Source organism: Saimiri boliviensis, chromosome 14 (genome assembly GCF_048565385.1).
Source record: "Saimiri boliviensis isolate mSaiBol1 chromosome 14, mSaiBol1.pri, whole genome shotgun sequence".
NCBI lineage: Eukaryota > Metazoa > Chordata > Mammalia > Primates > Cebidae > Saimiri > Saimiri boliviensis.
This window is the reverse complement of record NC_133462.1, coordinates 30,776,495-30,796,846: the sequence shown is the minus strand read 5'-3', so window position 1 is coordinate 30,796,846 and position 20,352 is coordinate 30,776,495. Positions and strand designations below refer to the sequence as shown.

The 20,352-nt window shown below is 47.3% G+C and overlaps 1 protein-coding gene across 8 annotated transcripts in view; it reads left to right on the top strand.

Moving 5' to 3' along the window:
* Positions 1-17,391, top strand: part of NWD1 (NACHT and WD repeat domain containing 1) — a 98,279-nt gene extending 80,888 nt beyond the window's left edge. For 7 of the 8 annotated variants that reach the window (XM_074384435.1, XM_010330131.3, XM_074384434.1 and 4 more), the window contains 4 exons: positions 1,522-1,798; positions 9,250-9,800; positions 12,698-12,803; positions 15,366-17,391. In XM_074384435.1, the coding sequence (XP_074240536.1) occupies positions 1,522-1,798; positions 9,250-9,800; positions 12,698-12,803; positions 15,366-15,667 (1,236 nt within the window). In that variant the 3' untranslated portion in view covers positions 15,668-17,391. The remainder of the gene's footprint in view (positions 1-1,521; positions 1,799-9,249; positions 9,801-12,697; positions 12,804-15,365) is intronic. The other variant, XM_074384436.1, reaches the window with a different exon arrangement.
* The last annotated feature ends 2,961 nt before the right edge of the window (positions 17,392-20,352 follow it).

Genomic DNA, 20,352 nt, shown 5'->3' with positions numbered 1-20,352 from the left:
CCGACCAACAAGGTGAAACTCCGTTTCTACTAAGAATACAAAAAATTAGCTGGGAGTGGTGACATGCCCCTGTAATTCCAGCTACTCAGGAAGCTGAGGCAGGAGAATCGCTTGAACCTGGGAGGCTGAGGTTGCAGTGAGCCGAGATCATGCCACTGCACTCCAGCCTGGGCGACAGAGTGACTCCATCTCAAAAAAAAAAAGAAAAAAAGCAGATCTTGCTGTGTTTTAGTCTCACACTCCTTGAAGTTCTTGTTTTTGTTTTTTTATTTTTTGAGATGGAGTCTCACTCTTGTTGCCCAGACTGGAGTGCAATGGTGCAATCTCAGCTCACCGCAACCTCCGCCTCCCGGGTTCAAGCGATTTTCCTGTCTCAGCCTCCCAAGTAGCTGGGATTACAGGCATGCACCACCGTGCCCAGATAATTTTTGTATTTTTAGTAGAAATAGGGTTTCTCCATGTTGGTCAGGCCGGTCTTGAACTCCTGATCTCAGGTAATCCACCTGCCTCAGCCTCCCAAAGTATTGGGATTACAGGCATGAGTCACCGTGCCTGGTTCTTTCTTTCTTTTTTTTTTTTTTTCTCCTTCTTAGTTCGATTTTTTCCAGTTTTAAAGAAATTAACAAATAGGCTGTGCACAGTGGCTCACACCCGTAATCCCAGCACTTTGGGAGGCTGAGGCTGGTGGATTACCTGGGCTCAAGAGTTCGAGATCAGCCTTGGCAACATAGCAAGACTCTGTCTGTACAAAAATAAAAAAAAAAAAATTAGCTAGTCATGGTGGCTCATGCCTGTAGTCGTAGTTACTCAGGAGGCTGAGGTGGGAGGATCACACGTGCCTGGGAGGCCGAGGCTGCAGCGGGCTGTGATTACGCCACTGCACTTCAGCCTGGGTGACAAGGCAAGACCCTATCTCCAAAAAATAAGAATGATTTTCTTTTCTTTCTTTCTTTTTTTTTTTTTTTGAGACCAAGTCTTGCTCTGTCACCCAGGGTGCAGGGCAGTGGTGTGATCTCGGCTCACTACAACCTCTGCCTCCTGGGTTCAAGTGATTCTCCTGCCTCAGCCTCCCGAGTAGCTGGGATTACAGGCACCTGCTACCATGCCTGGCCAATTTTTGTATTTTTAGTAGAGATGGGGTTTCACCATATTGGCCAGGCTGATCTCGAACTCCTGACCTCATGTGATCAGCCCACCTTGACTTCCCAAAGTGGGAATACAGGCTTGAGCCACTGTGCCTGGCTAGAATAATTTTTTTTTTAAATTGAAAGTTTTGAGCTTCCAGACTCTCTAAAAAAGGTTTATAGGGTACCCTCCAGGGGTTCCCTGGAACACACTTTGAGAACTGCCCTGGTAGCTGCTGGGTTCAAGCCTGAGGAAGTTAAAGGGATGGGAAGATGTGAAGGCCCTTGAATTACAGCCTGAAATTCACCTTAGGTGTATGAAGGGGCCGAAGCGTATTTCTGAACTACGATAGTCCATGGAAGACGTCAGATCTGCCCTCCTGTTGTGCATTCCCAGGTGTGGAGTCTGTCAGAACAGGGGACCCTGCTGGACATCCTGGAAGGCGTCGGGGCCCCCGTGAGCCTGCTGGCCTGCTGTGGGGCTTTGGTGGCATCTGCTTCCTGGCAGTCCTCGTCTTTCAAGGTCTGGGATCTCAGCAACGCTCATAGGCCCCGGGCCCCTGCGCCATTTCTGGACCGCACCGGCCTCACCGCAGTGTCCCACAATGGAGGCTACGTCTACTTCCCCAAAATTGGGGACAAAAACAAAGTCACTATTTGGGACTTGGCAGAAGGTTGGTAAGGTATAAGTATGGCCATTTTTGTGGGTAAGGCCTGGAGCCGTCTGTCTTAGTTTAGGCTGCTGTAACCAATTATCCCCAAAGGCCATGCATGGTGGCTCACATCCATAATCCCAGCACTCTGGGAGGCTGAGGCGGATGGATTGCTTGAGGTCAGTAGTTCGAGACCAGCCTGGCCAACGTGGTGAAACTGAGTCTATACTAAAAATACAAAAAATTAGCCGGCAGTTGCAGCACATGCTTGTAATCCCAGCTACTCAGGAGGCTGGGGCGGGAGAATTGCTTGAACCTGGGAAGCAAAGGCTGCAGGGAGCTGAGATCACGCCATTGTACTCCAGCCTGGGTGACAGAGTGAGACTCTATCTCAAAAAAATTTTTTTAAATATCCCTGTAGATTGGGCGGCATAAGCAACAAATATTTCTCAGCATTCTGGAGGCTGGGAAGCTGTAGATCAAAGTGTAAGCGGATCTGGTGTCTAGTGAAGACCTGTTTCCTGGTTCACAGATGGCCATCTTCTCAATGCATGCCCGAAGAGAGAGAGAAATCTCTTGTGTCCCTTCTTATAAGGGCACTAATCCTATTCATCAAGTCCCCACCTTCCTGATCTAATCACTTCCCTGTCACCCTGCTGTAGTTTGGAGGTTTGTCCCTACAAATCTGATGTTGACATTTAATATCCTGCTGGGCACAGTGGCTTAAACCTGTAATCATAGCCCTTTGGAAGGCTGAGGCAGGAGGATCACTTGAGCTCAGGGTTCAAGAACAGCCTGGGCAACATGAGAGGACACTGTTTCTACTAAAAATTAGCAGGATGTAGTTGTGTATCCTTGTGGTGTATGCTTGTAGTGGTGTATGCTAGCTTTTTGGGGGGCTGAGGTAGGAGGATTGCTTGAGCCTGGGAAGTTGAGGCTACAGGGAGCCATTATTGTACCATGGTATGTCAGCCTGGGTGACAGAGCAAGACCCTGTCTCTAGAAACAAAAAAAAAGCCAGGCATGGTGGCTCATACCTGTGATCCCAGCACTTTGGGTGGCTGAGGTGCGTAGATCACTTGAGCTCAGAAGTTTGAGACCAGACATCTCTACATAAAAGACAAAAATGGCCGGGTGCAGTGGCTCATGCCTGTAATCCCAGCACTTTGGGAGGCCAAGGCATGCGGATCACAAGGTCAGGAGTTCAAGACCAGCCTAGCTAATATGGTGAAACCCTGTCTCTACTAAAAGTACAAAACTTAGCCAGGCGTGGTGGTTGGCACCTATAGTCCCAGCTACTTGGGAGGCTGGCATGGGAGAATCACTTGAACCCAGGAGGCGGAGGTTGCAGTGAGCCAAGATCTCAGCACTGCACTCCAGCCTGGGAAACAGAATGAGACCCCATCTCAAAAAAAAGAAAAAAAAAAAAAAAAGACAAAAATTAGCTTGTTGTAGTAGTTGGCGCCTGTCTGTAGTCCCGGCTACTTGGGAAGCTGTAATGGTAGGATCATTTGAGCACAGGAGGCAGAAGTTGCAGTGAGCTGAGATTGTGCTTCACTGGTGACATTGCACCACTGCACTCCAGCCTGGATGACAGAGTGAGACCCTGTTTCCAAACAAGATAAAACAACAACAAAAAAGAAATTTAATCCCCAGTGTTGGAGGGGTGCCTCATGGGAGGTGTTTGGGTCAAAGGGACACATCCCTTGTGAATAGATTAATGCCCTCTCCTGGCGAGGCAGGGGTGGTGGTGAATAAGTTCTCACTCTGTTAGTTCCTATGAGGTTGTTAAAAAGAACCTGACCTCAGCTACTACTCAGGAGGCAGAAGCAGGAAGACTGCTTGAGGCTAGGAGTTTGAGACCAGCTTGGGCAGAACTTAGACCCTGTTGCAATAAAAATAAAATTAGCTGGGCATGGTGATAGTCACCTGTAGTCCCAGCTACTTGAGAGACCGAGGCAGGAGGATCGCTTGAGTTTGAGGCTTCGGTGAGCTGTGATTGTACCACTGCACTCCAGCCTGGGTGACAGAGCAGGACCCTATCTCAAAAAGCAGGCTGGCACCTCCCTCTCTTGCTTCCTCTGGCCATATGATCTCTGCATACCCCAGTTCCCCTTCACCTTTTGTATTGAGTAGGAGAAGCCTGGGGCCCTCATCGGAAGCAGAGGCTGGCACATGCTTCCTGTACACCCTGCAGAATAATAAGCCTCTTATTCATTGTGCATTACTGTATTGGTCCGTTCTCACACTGCTAATAAAGACATACCTGAGGCCCGGTGTGGTGGCTTGCACCTGTAATCCTAGCACTTTGGGAGGCCAAGAAGGGCAGGTCATTTGAGGTCAGAAGTTCGAGATCAGGCTGGCCAATATGGTGAGACCTTGTCTCTACCAAAATGCCAAAAATTGGCTGGAAATTGCTTGAACCCGGGAGGTGGCAGTTACAGTGAGCCAAGATCATGCCACTGCACTCCAGACTGGGCAAGAGTGAGACATGGGTAATTTATAAAGAAAAGAGGTTTAGGTTTAATGGACTGACAGTTCCACAAGCTGGGGAGGCCTCATAATCATGGCAGAAGGCAAATGAGGAGCAAAGTCATGTCTTACACGGCGGCAGGCAAGAGAGCACGTGCAGGGGAACTGCTATTTATACAACCATCAGATCTGGCCAGGTGCAGTGGCTCACACCTGTAATCCCAGGACTTTGGGAGGCCGAGGTGGATGGATCACCTGAGGTTGGGAGTTTGAGACCAGCCTAACCAACATGGAGAAACCCCATATCTACCAAAAATAGAAAAATTAGCCAGGTGTGGTGGCTCATGCCTGTAATCCCAGCTACTCAGGAGGCTGAGGCAGGAGAATCGCTTGAACTCGGGAGGCAGAGGTTGTGGTGAGTCATGATTGTGCCATTGCACTCCAGCCTGGGCAACAAGAATGAAACTGTCTCTTAAAAAAAAAAAAAAAAAATCAGATCTCATGAGACTTACTCACTATCACAAAAACAGTATGGTGGAGACCACCTCCATGATTCAATTATCTCCACCTGGTCTTGCCTTTGACCTATGGGAATTATTACAATTTAGAATGATATTTGGGTGGAAAAACAGCCAAACCGTGTTTGGCTGCCTCAGGTAGTCCTTCATAGCAACACCAATGGACTAAGACAGGCCCCAGCTCCTAATACCATCCTATGGGGGATGAGGATTTTTTTTTTTTTTTTTTTTTTTTTTATGAGACAGAGTTTCGCTCTTGTTACCCAGGCTGGAGTGCAATGGCGCAATCTCAGCTCACCGCAACCTCCGCCTCCTGGGTTCAGGCAATTCTCCTGCCTCAGCCTCCTGAGTAGCTGGAATTACAGGCACACGCCTCCCTGCCCAGCTAATTTTTTGTATTTTTAGTAGAGACGGGGTTTCACCATGTTGACCAGGATGGTCTCGATGTCTTGACCTCATGATCCACCCACCTCGGCCTCCCAAAGTGCTGGAATTACAGGCTTGAGCCACCGCGCCCGGCGGGATGAGAATTTTAACACAGGAATTTGGGAGGGGGAACACAAATCTTCAGTTCATAACACCCCTATAACTTCGATCAGGTGGAAAGTAGCTAGTCAATACAGGATTTCACTAGCTATACCAATGGACTAAGACGGGCCCCAGCTCCTAATACCGTCCCATGGAGGGTGAGGATTTTAACAGGAATTTGTGAGGGGGAGGGGAAGACACAAATCTTCAGTCCATAACGCCCCAATAACTTCCATTAGGTGCAAAGTAGTCAGTCATGGCCGGGCGCGGTGGCTCACGCCTGCAATCCCAGCACTTTGGGAGGCTGAGGCGGGCGGATCACTCGAGGTCAGGAGATGGAGGACAGCCTGGCCAACATAGTGAAACCCCGTCTCTACTGAAAATACAAAAACTAACCAAGCATGGTGGTGTGTGCCTGTAATCTCAGCTACTCGGGAGGCTAAGGCAGGAGAATCCCTTGAACCCGGGAAGCAGACATTACAGTGAGCTGAGATCACTCCACTGTACTCCAGCCTGGGTAACAGAGCGAGACTCCATCTCAAAACAAAATAAATAAATAAATAATTCCCCCCAAATTAAAATATAAATAAATATCTTTTAAAAAGATTAGAAAGTCTCCAGGAGACAGGCATGGTGGTGGTGCCTGTGGTCCCAGCTACTCAGGAGGCTGAGGCTGGAGGATCGCTGGAGCCCAGGAGTTCGAGGCTGCAGTGAGCCATCATTGTACCCCTTCATTCCAGCCTAGGCAGTAGAGTAAGCCCTGTCTCTTAAGACAGAACAACAGTAAAAGAGGCCCCAAGGAGCTGCTTTGCCTCTTTCTACCATGTGAGGACAAAGAAAAGCCGGCCAGCCGTGGCCCAGAAATAGGACACTCACCAGATACCAAATTTTTCTTTTTTAATTTATTTTAACCCAGGACACCAAATTTACTGGCACCTTGATCTTGGACTCCCCAGCCTCCTCCAGAATATGAAAAATAAATTTCTATTCTTTATTTAAATTTAAAAAAAAGAGAGATAGGGCCTCTGTTGCCCAGGCTCGAGTACAGTGGCACCATCATAGCTTACTGCGGCCTTGAAGTCTCTGGTTCAAGCAATCCTCCTGCCTGAGACTCTGGAGTAACCAGGACTACAGGCATGTACCACCAAGCCTGAGACCTTTTTAAAATGTTTCTGTAGAGGTGGGGTCTCACTATGTTGCCCAGGCTGGTCTCAAACTTCTGGCCTCAAATGATCCTCCCTCCTCAGCTTCCCAAAGTGCTGAGATTACAGGCATGAGCCACCCAGCTGGGCCCGATTTGCTGTTCTTTCTAAGCTACCCAGTCAATGACATCCTGTTACAGCAGCCAGAATTGAGTGATCCGCCCACCTGAGCCTCCCAAAGTGCTGGGATTGCAGGTGTGAGCCACAGCACCCGGCCAAATTTTGTATGTTCTGTAGAGACAGGGTCTCTCTATGTTGCCCAGGGTGATCTCAACTCCTGGGCTCAAGAAATCTGCCCGCCTCAGCCTCCTAAAGTGCTGGGATTAGAGACACACACCACCACATCTGGTTAATTCTTTAATGTTTCTGCTGAGGGAGGGGGTCTCTGTTGCCCAGGCTGGTCTTGAACTCCTGGCCTCAAGCTATTCTCTCACTTCAGCCTCCTGGAATTACAAGCATGAGCCATTGCACCTGGCATCTCTCCATTTCCTTGGGCCCTGGTTCACCCTGGAACTAACAAACAAGCACCTCGAGAATTGTGACCTCACTTGACTGGCTTCCTGCCAATGCCGGGAGCTTTGCCTAGCAGGCTGTTACTCTAAAAACGTTTGCCAAATTAACGACTGGATAAAGTTGAGAATGAGCTTGAAAATTAGGATTCTTTTCTCCTATTATTTCATCATGAACAAGGAGTTTCTTTTCTTTTTCTTTTTCTTCTTTCTTTCTTTCTTTTTTTTTTTTTTTTTCAAGAAGGAGTCTTTATCTGTTGCCCAGGCTGGAGTGCAATGGTGCGATCTCAACTCACTGCAGCCTCTACCTCCTGGGTTCAAGTACTTCTCCTGCCTCACCCTCCCTTCCAAGTAGCTGGGATTACAGGTGCCTGCCACCACGCCTGGCTAATTTTTTATTTTTAGTGGAGACAGGGTTTTGCCATGTTGGCCAGGCTGGTCTCGACTCCTCACCTCAGGTGATCCACCCACCTCGGCCTCCCAAAGTGTTGGGATTACAGACGTGAGCCACTGCCCTGCCATTAACAAGGAGTTTCTATACCTCTACCCCCCCCAGCAGCACTGTGCCAAGTACTATTGGTGAGAAACTCAGAAATCCCTCACTGTCCGATTCTCAAAGACGCAAGGCTGCCACATCTTCATTTTACTCCTGGGAATTGTCCACTGATGAAAGAAACCTCTTATCTGGAAATGGCAGGGGGATGTGACCACCTCCCTGAAATGGCCCCAGTCAAGGACTGCCTGATATAGGAGTACAGAAGTCTGGTCCCCTTGCTTCAAGATGGGACAATTCGTGCTAGCTCATGCCTGTAATCCCAGTACTTTGGGAGGCCAAGGTGGGAGGATCGCTTGAGCCCTGGAGTTCAAGACTAGCCTGGACAACATGGCGAAATCCTGTCTCTTCAAAAATTACACAAATAAACTGGATATGGTGGCCGGAGCCTATAGTCCCAGTTACTTGGGGGGCTGAGGTTGGAAAATCGCTTGAGTCTGGGAGGGTGAGGCTGCAGTGAGCCATGATCATGCCACTGTACTCCAGCCTGGGCAACAGAGTGAGACTCCATTTCTGAAAAATAAATAGGCTGGGCACGATGGCTTATGCCTGTAATTCCAGCACTTTGGGAGGCCAGGGCAGGTGGATCATTTGAGGTCAGGAGTTTGAGACCAGTCTAGCCAACATGGTGAAACCCCGTCTTTACTAAAACTACCCCAAAATTAGCTGGGCGTGGTGGCACATACCTATAGTCCCAGCTACTCGGGAGGCTGAGGTGGGAGAATTGCTGGGACTTGGGAGGTAGAGGTTACAGTGAGCCAAGATTGCACCACTGCACTCCAGCCTGGGTAACAAAGCGAGACTCCAACTGAAGAAAAAAAATTAGTGGGGTGTGGTGGCGGGTGGCTGAGTCCCAGCTACTCAGGAGGCTGAGGCAGGAGGATCAGTTGAATCCAGGATTTGGAGGCTGCAGTGAGCTATGATCGCACCACTGCACTCCAGCCTGATGAACAGAGCAACTGTCTCCAAAAACATTTTTTTAAACCCTTAAAAATACAATCACCAAGCCGGGAGCAGTGGCTCACGCCTGTAATCCCAGCACTTTGGGAAGCTGAGGCAGGCGGATCACCTGAGGTCGGGAGTTTGAGACCAGCCTGACCAACATGGAGAAACCTCCTCTCTACTAAAAATACAAAATTAACCAAGCATAGTGGCACATGCCTCTAATTTTTTTTTTTTTTTGAGACGGAGTTTTGCTCTTGTTACCCAGGCTGGAGTGCAATGGCACGATCTCGGCTCACTGCAACCTCCGCCTCCTGGGTTCAGGCAATTCTCCTGCCTCAGCCTCCTGAGTAGCTGGAATTACAGGCACGTGCCACCATGCCCAGCTAATTTTTTGTATTTTTAGTAGAGACGGGGTTTCACCATGTTGACCAGGATGGTCTCGATCTCTTGACCTCGTGATCCACCCACCTCGGCCTCCCAAAGTGCTGGGATTACAGGCTTGAGCCACCGCGCCCGGCCCACATGCCTCTAATTAATCCCAGCTACTCGAGAGGCTGAAGCAGGAGAATCACTTGAACCCAGCAGGCGGAGTTTGCAGCGAGCCAAGATGGTGCCACTGCACTCCAGCCTGGGCAACAGAGCAAGACTCTGTCTCAAAAAAAAAAAAAAAAAAAGAATGCCAGGGAAGCAGTGCCACTGTGATTCATTCTCAGTATGAGTAATTCTCATTTTTTCTTCCTGCCAGGTGAGGAACATGATTCCCTGGACACCTCCAGTGAGGTCAGGTGTCTGGAGGTCGCTGAGCAGCACAAGCTCCTGTTTACTGGCCTCGTGTCGGGGGTTGTCCTTGTGTTCCCCCTGAATTCCAGGCAGGACGTGATATGCATTCCCCCTCCCGAGGCCCGGAAAGCGATTAGCTGCATGTCCCTGAGCAAGCGTGAGGACCGCCTGGCCATCGCCTATGACAACATCGTCCTGGTGCTGGACATCAGCCCCGGGGACCCCTGCCCGCTCATCGATGGCCCAAGGTATACCTTTTATACCCAGCAGCCCGAGACCATCTCCAATGTGGCCGTTCTGACGGACTACCGCGTGATCTACGGCATGACCAACGGGGACCTCTTTCTTTACGAGTGTGCAAATTCCAAAGCATTTCCCTTGGAGGCCCACAGGAGCCGAGTCACGTGTGTGGAGGTCAGCCATAAGGAGCAGCTGCTGGCCAGCGGGTCTGAGGATGCCCTGCTGTGTCTCTGGGACCTACAGGCATGCAAGCGGAAATTCCAGATGAGCTACACGGTGCGTGGCCTGCCTCCCCACGTTCAGGCTAGACCCAGGCTTTGGAAAACCAGTAGACAGTCACCATTTACTAAGTACACACCATGGGCCATCGACCTGGGTGGGACTAAGGTGAAGAAAGTGAGGCACTTGGTCAGGCACAGAGGCTTACACCCTGTAATCCCAGCACTTTGGGAGACTGAGGTGGGTGGATCACCTGACATCAGGAGTTTGAGACCAGCTTGGCCAACATAGTCGAACCCTGTCTCTACTAAAAATACAAAAATTAGCCAGGCCTGGTGTTGGATGCCTGTAATCCCAGCTACTCGGGAGGCTGAGGCAGGAGAATTGCTTGAACTCGGAGGCAGAGGTCGCAGTGAGCCAAGATCATGCCACTGCACTCCAGCCTGGGCAACAGACACTCCATCTCAAAAAAAAAAAAAAAAAAAAAAAGAAAGTGAGGCATTTGTCTCAGGAGCAAGGTTTTTTGTTTTTGTTATGTTTTTGTTCGTTTGTTTTTTGAGGTGGTGTCTCGCTCTGTCACCCAGACTGGAATGCAGTGGTACAATCTTGGCTCACGTCAACCTCTGCCTCCCGGGTTCAAGTGATTCTCTTGCCTCAGCCTCCCAAGTAGCTGTGATTACAGGTGTGCGCCACCACGCCCAGCTAATTTTTGTATTTTTAGTAGAGATGGGGATTTCACCATGTTGTCAGGCTGGTCTCAAACTCCTGACCTCGTAATCCGCCCGTCTTGGCCTCCCAAAGTGCTGGGATTACAGGTTTGAGCCACATTACCTGGTCAAGAAAGAATATTTTAATGCAATATTTTAAAAAAATCTAAAATGAATACCAAAATTCCACGCGGAACAAAATGTCAACATTATAGGTAAAAACTGGATCAAACGCTACACTCTTTTCAGACTGTTTCACTCTTCCCCGTAATCCTGGCTCTGTGCTGTTTCTTTATCCAATTGATATTTATTGAACCTCTGCCAGCCCCCCTTTTTATTACTGAGGAAGCAGCTGTGATGAAGCCATTTTCCACTAATTGGGGAGACACAGTGAGCGCTCTCTATCTGGGCAAAGGGTGGTTTTAAAAAAAATTTTTCTTTTTTTTTTTTTTGAGATGGAGTTTTGCTCTTGCTACCCAGGCTGGATTGCAATGGCGCGATCTCGGCTCACCGCAACCTCCGCCTCCTGGGTTCAGGCAATTCTCCTGCCTCAGCCTCCTGAGTAGCTGGGATTACAGGCACGCGCCACCATGCCCAGCTAATTTTTTGTATTTTTAGTAGAGACGGGGTTTCACCATGTTGACCAGGATGGTCTTGATCTCTTGACCTCGTGATCCACCCGCCTCAGAGTCCCAAAGTGCTGGGATTACAGGCGTGAGCCACTGCGCCCTGCCCTGCAAAAGATTTTTTTTCTGTGTTTTGCTCACTGAAGTTTCCCTTGCTCCTCAGAGAGCTCATGACGTTTCCTTAATGCCCAATACATAGCAAGGGCTGCTACTTAAGAAAGCCATGTTGGCCGGGTGTGGTGGCTCTCACCTGTAATCCCAGCACTTTGGGAGGCCGAGGTAGGTGGATCACCTGAGGTCAGGAGTTCAAGACCAGCCTGGCCAACATGGTGAAACCCCGTCTCTACTAAAAATACAAAAATTAGCCGGGCATGGTGGCACATAATTGTAATCCCAGCTACTTGGGAGGCCAAGGCAGGAGCATCACTTGAACTTGGGAGGCGGAGGTTGCAGTGAGCCAAGATTGTGCCATTGCACTCCAGACAGGGAAACAAGAGTGAAACTCTGTCTCAAAAAAAAACAATAAGGAAAAAAGATAAAAGAAATTGAATCCTACAATTGCTCCTTTCCAATGCAAAATGTCTCTAAACCTTTCTATCCAACCTCTATGGAGGTGTGCCTGGACTGGGGTAACATCTGTGCTGTTCATCTCTCCGGGATGTCACTGGATCCATCCCCCTGTAGGGTGCTTCAAAGCCTGGTTCCAAGGTCAGGAGTTTGGGACTAGCCTGGCCAACATGGTGAAATGCCATCTCTATTAAAAATACAAAAATTAGCTGGGAATGATGGCAGGAGTCTGTAGTCCCAGCGACTTGGAAGGCTGAGGCAGGAGAATCGCTTAAACCCAGGAGGCAGAGGTTACAGTGAGCTCAGATCAGCCTGGATGACAGAGCAAGACTCCATCTCACACACACACATGCACACACACACCGGGCCTAGTGGCTCACGCCCGTAATTTCAGCACTTTGGGAGGCTGAGGTGGACAGATCACTTGGTCTCAGTTTGCAACCTGCCTTGGCAACATGGTGAAACTCTTTCTTTACTAAAAATACAAAAATTAGCCAGGTATGGTGGCACATACCTGTAATCCCAGCTACTAGAGAGGCTGAGGCAGAAAAATAGCTTGAACCCAGGAGGTGGAGGTTGTAGTCAAGCTGAGATAGCACAGATGGCACCACTGCACTCCAGCCTGGGTCAGACCTGTCTCAAAAAAAAGAAAAGAAAAGGTCTGGTTCCTTGGGGCAGGTTTCCTGGGTGTCTTTCAGTTTGGAATCAAGTTTATATTGTCTGGCTCAGGCGTAGTGATTCACACCTGTAATGCCAGCACTTTGGAAGGCTGAGGCTGGTGGATCATGTGAGGTCAGGAGTTGGAGACCAGCCTGGCCAGCATGGTGAAACTCTGTCTCTACTAAAAACACAAAAAATAGCCGGGCGTCATGGGTCATGCCTGTAATCCCAGCTACTTGGGAGACTGAGGCAGAAGAATTGCTTGGGGGGTGGGAGGCGGAGGTTGCAGTGAGCCGAGATCGCACCATTGCACTGTAGCCTGGGCAACAATAGTGAAACTCCATCTCAAAAAAAAAAAAAAAAAAAACCAAAACATATTGTCTGTTTTCAACAGAGTTCTTACTGCAGAGGGGTCCAATGTGCTTGCTTCTCCAAGGATGATAAGTACGTATATGTGGGCTTAAAGGATCGCTCCATACTTGTCTGGAGTGTGCTGGACGGTGAGTCATTTTGCTTTTAGGGCAGGATTGAGCCTCTATCTGGAGATAAAAAGCTCTGACCTGGGTCTTGGGTATTAGAGGGCCCCACTCTGGCCACCTCTAGCTGCATCCCTCAGCTTTTAGGAAGGTATCTGCATGCAAAGGCAATGGGCCCACAATCCCTCTTCTAGGCCCATGCTCTGGAGTTCAAGAACTCCCTCCCTCCATAGCCTTCAGTTTTCATTAGGGCATGCACAGGCTTCCTGCATGCAGCCATCCTTCTGAGATACACTGTGACCCTGGTGTATGCACTTCTGGGTTCAGGAGTAGCGATGGGGTGGTGTGGATGGAGTTTGGGTGTCTCAGCTGGTTGTGAGATGGAGCTGGGAAGAGTGAGAAGAGAAGAGGGTCAAGTCACTAGTAGCAGGGGGCTGGTTACATCACTACATTCCAGCATAGAACCCTGAGGAGCCCAAGAATTCTCAATCTGATCCTGCCTTCCAGGTGTTTGTGAAGGTTCCTTCATCAATATAGGAGGACACAGCATGTTTTATTTACTAGTTTATTCCCTAGAATTGCAATGTTTATATATTTTATCTTCTAGGATGTCAGTCTTAATTCATTCTTAAATTCATTAATTCATTCTTAATTCATTCTTAAACGTATAAGCCCCGAGGTCTTATACATTTTAGAAGCAGCCTGTTTAAAGACCAACCACTTGGAAAATACCATGTCTCTTGGTCTGTTGAGTATTATGCTAAGGTCTTAGCAAGAGTTAACATTGGCCGGGTGCAGTGGCTCATACCTATAATCCCAGCACTTTGGGAGGCTGATGTAGGAGGATTGCTTGAGGCCAGGAGCTCAAGACTAGTCTGGACAACATAGCAAGACCCTGTCTCTAAAAAAAAAAAAATTAGCCAGGTGTGGTGGCGCGTGCCTGTAGTCCCGGCTACTCGGGAGGCTGAGGTAGGAGGATCGCTTCAGCCCAGGAGTTCTGGGCTGTAGTGTGCTATGCTGACCAGGTGTCCTCACTAAGTTCGGCATCAATATGGTGCCTTCCCAGGAGTGGGGGACCACCAGGTTGCCTACGGAGGGGTGAACTGGCCCAGGTTGGAAACAGAGCAGGTCAAAACTCCTGTGCTGATCAGTAGTGGGATTGCACCTATGAATAGCCCCTGCACTCGAGCCTGGGCAACATAGCAAGGCCCCATCTCTAAGAAATAAAAATAAAAATAATTTAAAAATTAAAATTAACCAGGCATAGTGGCACATGTGTGTAGTCCCAGCCACTCGGGAGGATAAAGTGAGCATGGGAGATTGAGGCATGGGGGACTGAGGATGCAGTGAAACATGATAGCACCACTGCACTCCAGCCTGGGCAACAGAGTGAGACTCTGTAAAAAAAAATTAACATTTATTGTATACTGGGTACTGTCCTTAAGTCATTTAACTCTCTCAACACTCACTCCCATTTTACAGAGCAAAAACTGAGGCTCTGAGAGGCTGGCAGACTTGTCCAAGGTCACACAGTGAGTAACTAGTAGGCTGAGGTTTGAAGTTGATCTGCCTGATTTCAGTATGCCTTTGTCACTTTCTTACACTCTCTCCTATGGAAAAGGCGCTCGTTGTGTATTGCCTCTCTGAACCCTTATGACACTGGTAGGAGATAAATATCATTGCTATCCTTGTTTGACAATGAAGAAGCTGAGGTTCAGAGAGGTTAGGAGACTTGCCCAAGGTCACAAAAGAACTAAGTGGCTAGGCCAGGCGCGGTGGCTCAAGCCTGTAATCCCAGCACTTTGGGAGGCCGAGGCGGGTGGATCACAAGGTCAAGAGATCGAGACCATCATGGTCAACATGGTGAAACCCCGTCTCTACTAAAAATACAAAAAATTAGCTGGGCATGGTGGCGTATGCCTGTAATCCCAGCTACTCAGGAGGCTGAGGCAGGAGAATTGCCTGAACCCAGGAGGCGGAGGTTGCGGCGGTGAGCCGAGATCACACCATTGCACTCCAGCCTGGGCAACAAGAGCAAAACTCCGTCTCAAAAAAAAAAAAAAAAAAAAGAAGTAAGTGGCTGAATGAATGTCAGGTGGAGCCTAATGCATTGTAGTCAAATATACTGTAATCTGATACATAGTAAACTGTAACACTATAATACATTGTAGTATACCATGCTGTAGCAAAGATATATATAACTGGTATAAAGTACAGTGGTTCAGAAGCTGAAGGTTGAGGATTGTGGCTTTAAAAGCCCATCCTAGGCCAGTTCGCAACCTCTCTTCCTTCTTCTCCTTTGACAATAATATTTACTGAGCTTACTCTGGGCCAAAAACCTGTATTAAACACATGACCTGCATGATGCCTTCCAATCTCAAAAATTCCTTTGGGCAAGTGTAGGATCTGTTATCATTACCATTATGCAGATAAAGCAAGAGGGACCCTTTGGGATGATAAATGTCATGGCAGAGTTAATAAGGAGCATAACAGGAATTTGATCCCATGCAGTCAACTCTAGAATATGTAGGATTGGACCTCTACACCCCATTTTTCTCATCTGTGTCCTTCTCTTCACCCTTACAGGCACACTACTGACAGTCCAGTTTGTCCATGCTGTGGTAAACAGAATCATCCCAACCACCAGTGGCTTCATTGCCCCCACCAGGCATGGTTATCTGATCCGAGAGCGTTTCCAGTGCCTTTTAGCAAAAGCTTCACAGCAGGACCCTCACAAGAACTTCCAGAAGGCAGTGTGGATGGTCAAATCCAGTCAGAGAGAGGCACTAGCAGCAGCTGCAGGAGCATTCCAGGACTTGGAGTCAGACAGTGCCCAAGGAAATGAATCCAAGTCAAACAAATGTTCACAAGTCTGCCTGATAGTGTAAAAAAACAAACAAACCCTGTAGGGGTATAACCTCCAATGACTTAACCCCCTTTAATCTGGTTAAAGCAAAAAGAATATATTTGCTGGTGTATATTTGGACCCATGGCTTCAGATTACATGACCCAGGCCTTGCCTCTTCACATTTTTTCCATTCTTCTTTCCTCTTTGTCATTTTCTTTCTTTCTTTCTTTTTGTTTGGCAGGAGCAGAAGCCTCAATCTTTGTCATTTTCATTCTCAGACTTGCCACTCCAACTTAGTAACATGGTGGCCAATATGCTGCTGTCTCCAATTTCAGCAGAAAAGAGAGCTTCTCTTCCTATAGTCCTGGCCTCTTCTTTGTTGGTCCCAGTTGGTCCATATGCCTAGCCATAAACCAACTGTTATCTCTGGAAGAATGCAGAGCTCTAAGTGGCTGGACTGACCCAATGTCCACCACTGGGACTGAAAATAGAAGAGATTATTCCTGAGACCCAAACTAGGGTTCTGGTACCAGGTAAAGGGGGAATGGATGAATGTCAGACAGAGCAAACCACTGATGTGGATCACAGAATTTCACAGTTTATAAAGCATTGGATGCTGTGATCTGATCCTCATCACAACCAATACTTTAGGGAGGGCAGGAGTTTCTGTGTCTATTTTACAGATAAGGAAACAGAGCCTTGCAGAAGTAGTTATGATTGAATTCAGGTCACAAGCCCAAGGTGCAAGGGATCTAAGAGCAAGCCTTCTGTCCCCTTCCTGTTAGACCTCACTCCAATTTCAGTCTCCAAAACACAACCATCTCTTCCACAGGTGCCACACTCAAATGCTCACAGGAGTTAGTGACTAATCTAGGTACCTCCATACCCCTGAGAGAGCAACAGGGCGAGATGGAGACTGGGCCTGTGGAAGGCAGAGATTGTGCCTTGGGTGGGTGTGAGCAGCCTGACTCTAGCCCAGAATCGCCGTGGCAAAACCAGCCCTCTGCCATCAGTGCTTTCAATTGTAATAAGCAAAGCCAGAAATCCAGACTTTTACGCAAAAATCTTCTGACTTTTAAAGTTGGCGATTGGTTTAATTTGTATCTATAGCACATTTGGCAAGTGTGTCTTTGGTTAATGAGCTGACTTCAAGGCTCAAGCTGGCAGTAAAACCATCAACATGCTATAGTTCTTCCATCTATTCCCTGGCTCCCGAACTTTTGGGATAAAGATGTGGTTTTTTAATCTTAAAAACTGAAGGCTCTTGGAAGTAGAAAGCGCTGCTGACATCTCCCTGCTTTGCTTTTGAACCATCTGCCTTATGCAAGTTCAACAGTCAAATTGTTTTCTTTCCACTTAAGTGGATTTTTCTTCTTTGCCCACAGCCTTCTCAAAGCCTTCTCAGTATTCTCAGGCTTTTGCTTTAATGCTAGGAGAATCTAAATCTTTAAGGTGGCTATTCCTCCTCCCCTCTGTGAAATTCTGACAGAGTCTCAGAAAAAGCAACCTTAAAAATGGAGGCTTTTGAGCTGAACAAGACACTACTCCTATCTTATTCATTCATTTTCCAAACCAGGTTTCTAAGGCAGGTTTTGGCAGTTCTGCAAATGTTAGTGTCAAATTTCATTTAAAAATATTTTAAACTGTAATGTTAAAATGTATGCTTGGATGTACTGGGCAGCAGCTTTGAAGGTGCTGAAGATGACTAAGGTTGGTGCAAAAAGTAGTTGTGGGTTTTGCCATTAAAAATAATAGCAAAAAACAGCCACACAAGGTCGCTCATGCCTCTGGTCCCAGCATTTTGGGAGGCCGAGGCGGGTGGATCACGTGAGGTCAGGAGTTCAAGACCAGCCTGCACAATGTGGTGAAACCCTATCTCTTCTAAAAATACCAAACTTAGCTGGCTGCGGCGGTGGGCTACTTGAGAGGCCGAGGCAGGAGAATTGCTTGAACCTAGGAGGTGGAGGTTGCAGTGAGCCAGGATTGTGCCTTCTCAAAAAAATAAATAAAAATAAAAATAATGGCAAAAACCTCAGTGGCTCACATCTGTAATCCCAGCACTTTGTGAGGCTGAGGCTGGCAGATCACTTGAGACCAGGTGTTCAAGACTAGCCTAGTCAACATGGTGAAACCCCATTTCTACTAAAAACACAAAAATTAGTTGGGTGTGGTGGCATGTGCCTGTAATCCCAGCTACTTGGGAGGCTGAGTGGTGAGAATTGCCTGAACCCGGGAGGTGGTCGTTGCAGTGAGCCGAGATCACGCCACTGCACCTGAGCTTGAGTGACAGTGAGACTCTGTCTCCAAGTAATGGCAAAAACCACAATGACTTTTGCACCAACCTAATAATTTAGGATTTATCTGCCATTTTTATTTAACTGAAGATCCCATTTGAATTGTGAAGGGAGTTCTTGAAAAAATCAGCTACTCTTTGCCACTGCTTCTCTGTGAATCAAGGGCTTGCTCAATGCAGAAATAAAGTGGATGTTGAGACCCACTAAAATTTCATCTACAGGCCGGGTGTGGCATCTCATGCCTATAACCCCAGCACTTTGGGAGGCTGAGGCAGGTGGATCACCTGACATCAGGAGTTCTAGACCAGCCTGACCAATATGGTGAAACCCTGTCTCTACTAAAAATACAAAAATTAGCTGGGCGTAGTGGTGTGCCTCTGTAGTCCCAGCTACTTGGGAGGCTGAGACAGGAGAATCGCTTGAACACGGGAGGCAGAGGTTGCAGTGAGCTGCGTTGGAGCCACTGTACTCCAGCCTGAGTGACAGAGCAAGATTCCGTCTCAAAAAAAAAAAAAAAAAAAATTTCATCTACAAATTCTGATTTTAAATATCTATGTCCATCTCAACAGCCTCAGTGAGAATCAATTGTTTTGTAGGTAAATCCTAATTCGAACATTGGAAATAACTTTTACTAATAAAATGCTACACCAAATTATTGCTTATATTGGGGATTTTCGTGGTGTTTATTCATTTGAAAAAGAGTGTGGTTGCTAAGAAAGTTTGACAGTTGGCTGGTCAATGCTTGTAATCCCAACACTTTGAGAGGCCAAGGCAGGAGGATCACTTGAATCCATGAGTTTGAGACCCCATCTCTACAAAAAAATAATTTTTTTTTAATTAGCTGGTATTGGAAATAGATGTTCGGTGCCACAAAGAAAAATTAGCAATGAGACAAAGGATTTTTCAGAAATGAAACCTTTACCTCTTGGACTGCAGGAAGGGTACTCTCACTAGCCATCTTGGAATGAGAGTACAATGAACAAAAGAAAACAGAGATTTATTCCTTACACATTTGGGGTTGTCCTTACTGCTGTGTCTGATCTCCGTTGGCTGGAGCCAGACCTCATAATCTAAACTGACTGTCTAATAACTTAAAACTTTTCTAAACAGGTAAAAGCCATGGAGAGCTGGGACATGCCTGTGAGCACGTCCAGCACAGATACCTTGCTTAAAGTACAGGGACATAGAACGTACTACATGCCTGTAAGCATGGCATGTCTAACAGCTACATAGGATAGAGCTTATCAAAGAGTTATTAGTACACTTATGACTTACTCTTTAACAAGAAAGGAAACTGAAGAGGAACTTTTTTGCTTCCCACAGCTGGGCATGGTGGTGCGCAACTGCAGTCCCAGCTACTCGGGAGGCTAAGGTGGGAGGATCACTTAAGCCCAGAAGATCAAGGTTGTAGTGAGCTATGATCGCACCACTGCACTCCAACCTGGGCAAGGCAGTGAGACCCTGTCTCAAAAAAAAAAAAATTTTTTTTTGGCCGGGCACGGTGGCTCATGCCTGTAATCCCAGCACTTTGGAAGGCCAAGGCGGGTGGATCAAGAGGTCAGGAGTTCGAGATCATCCTGGCCAACATGATGAAACCCCGTCTCTACTAATACTAACACACACACAAACCAGTCGGGTATGGTAGTGTTCGCCTGTAGTCCCAGCTACTTGGGAGGCTGAAACAGGGGAATTGCTTGGACCCAGGAGGCGGAGGTTGCAGTGAGCCGAGATTGTGCCACTGAACTCCATCCTGGGTAACTGAGCAAGACTCTGTCTCAAAAAGAAAAAAAAATTAAGGGGTGCCAAAAAGCTCAGCAATCACAACTAACAATATTTTCTCTTTTTATCTTACATTTTTTTCTTTTGGAAGACAAATAATATTTTACAATCTTTTTTTTTTTTTGAGACGGAGACTCGCTCTGTTGCCCAGGCTGGAGTGCAGTGGTGTGATCTCAGCTCATTGCAACCTCTGACTTGTGGGTTCAAGCGATCCTCTGGCCTCAGCCTCCCAAGTACCTGGGACTACAGACATGCACCCCCACGTCCAGCTAATTTTTGCGTTTTTAGTAGAGACAGGGTTTCACCATGTTGGCCAGGACGGTCTCCATTGCTTGATCTTGTGATCTGCCTGCCTCAGTCTCCTAAAGTGTCTGAATTACAGGTGTGAGTCACTGTGCCCCCCCAAAAATATTTCTAATCTGACCCTTTACCAAAAAATATATGTGTGTGTGTATATATATATATATATATATATATATATATATATATATACATATACATACGTATGTGTGTGTGTGTATCACATATGTATATGTATATATGCCTACCCTTGGTCTTAAAGCTTGATTCAATTTAGGGTAAACATTTTTTATACAGGCTTTCTTTTTTTAGAGTAGTTTTAGGTTCACAGCGAAATTAAGTGGAAGGTGCA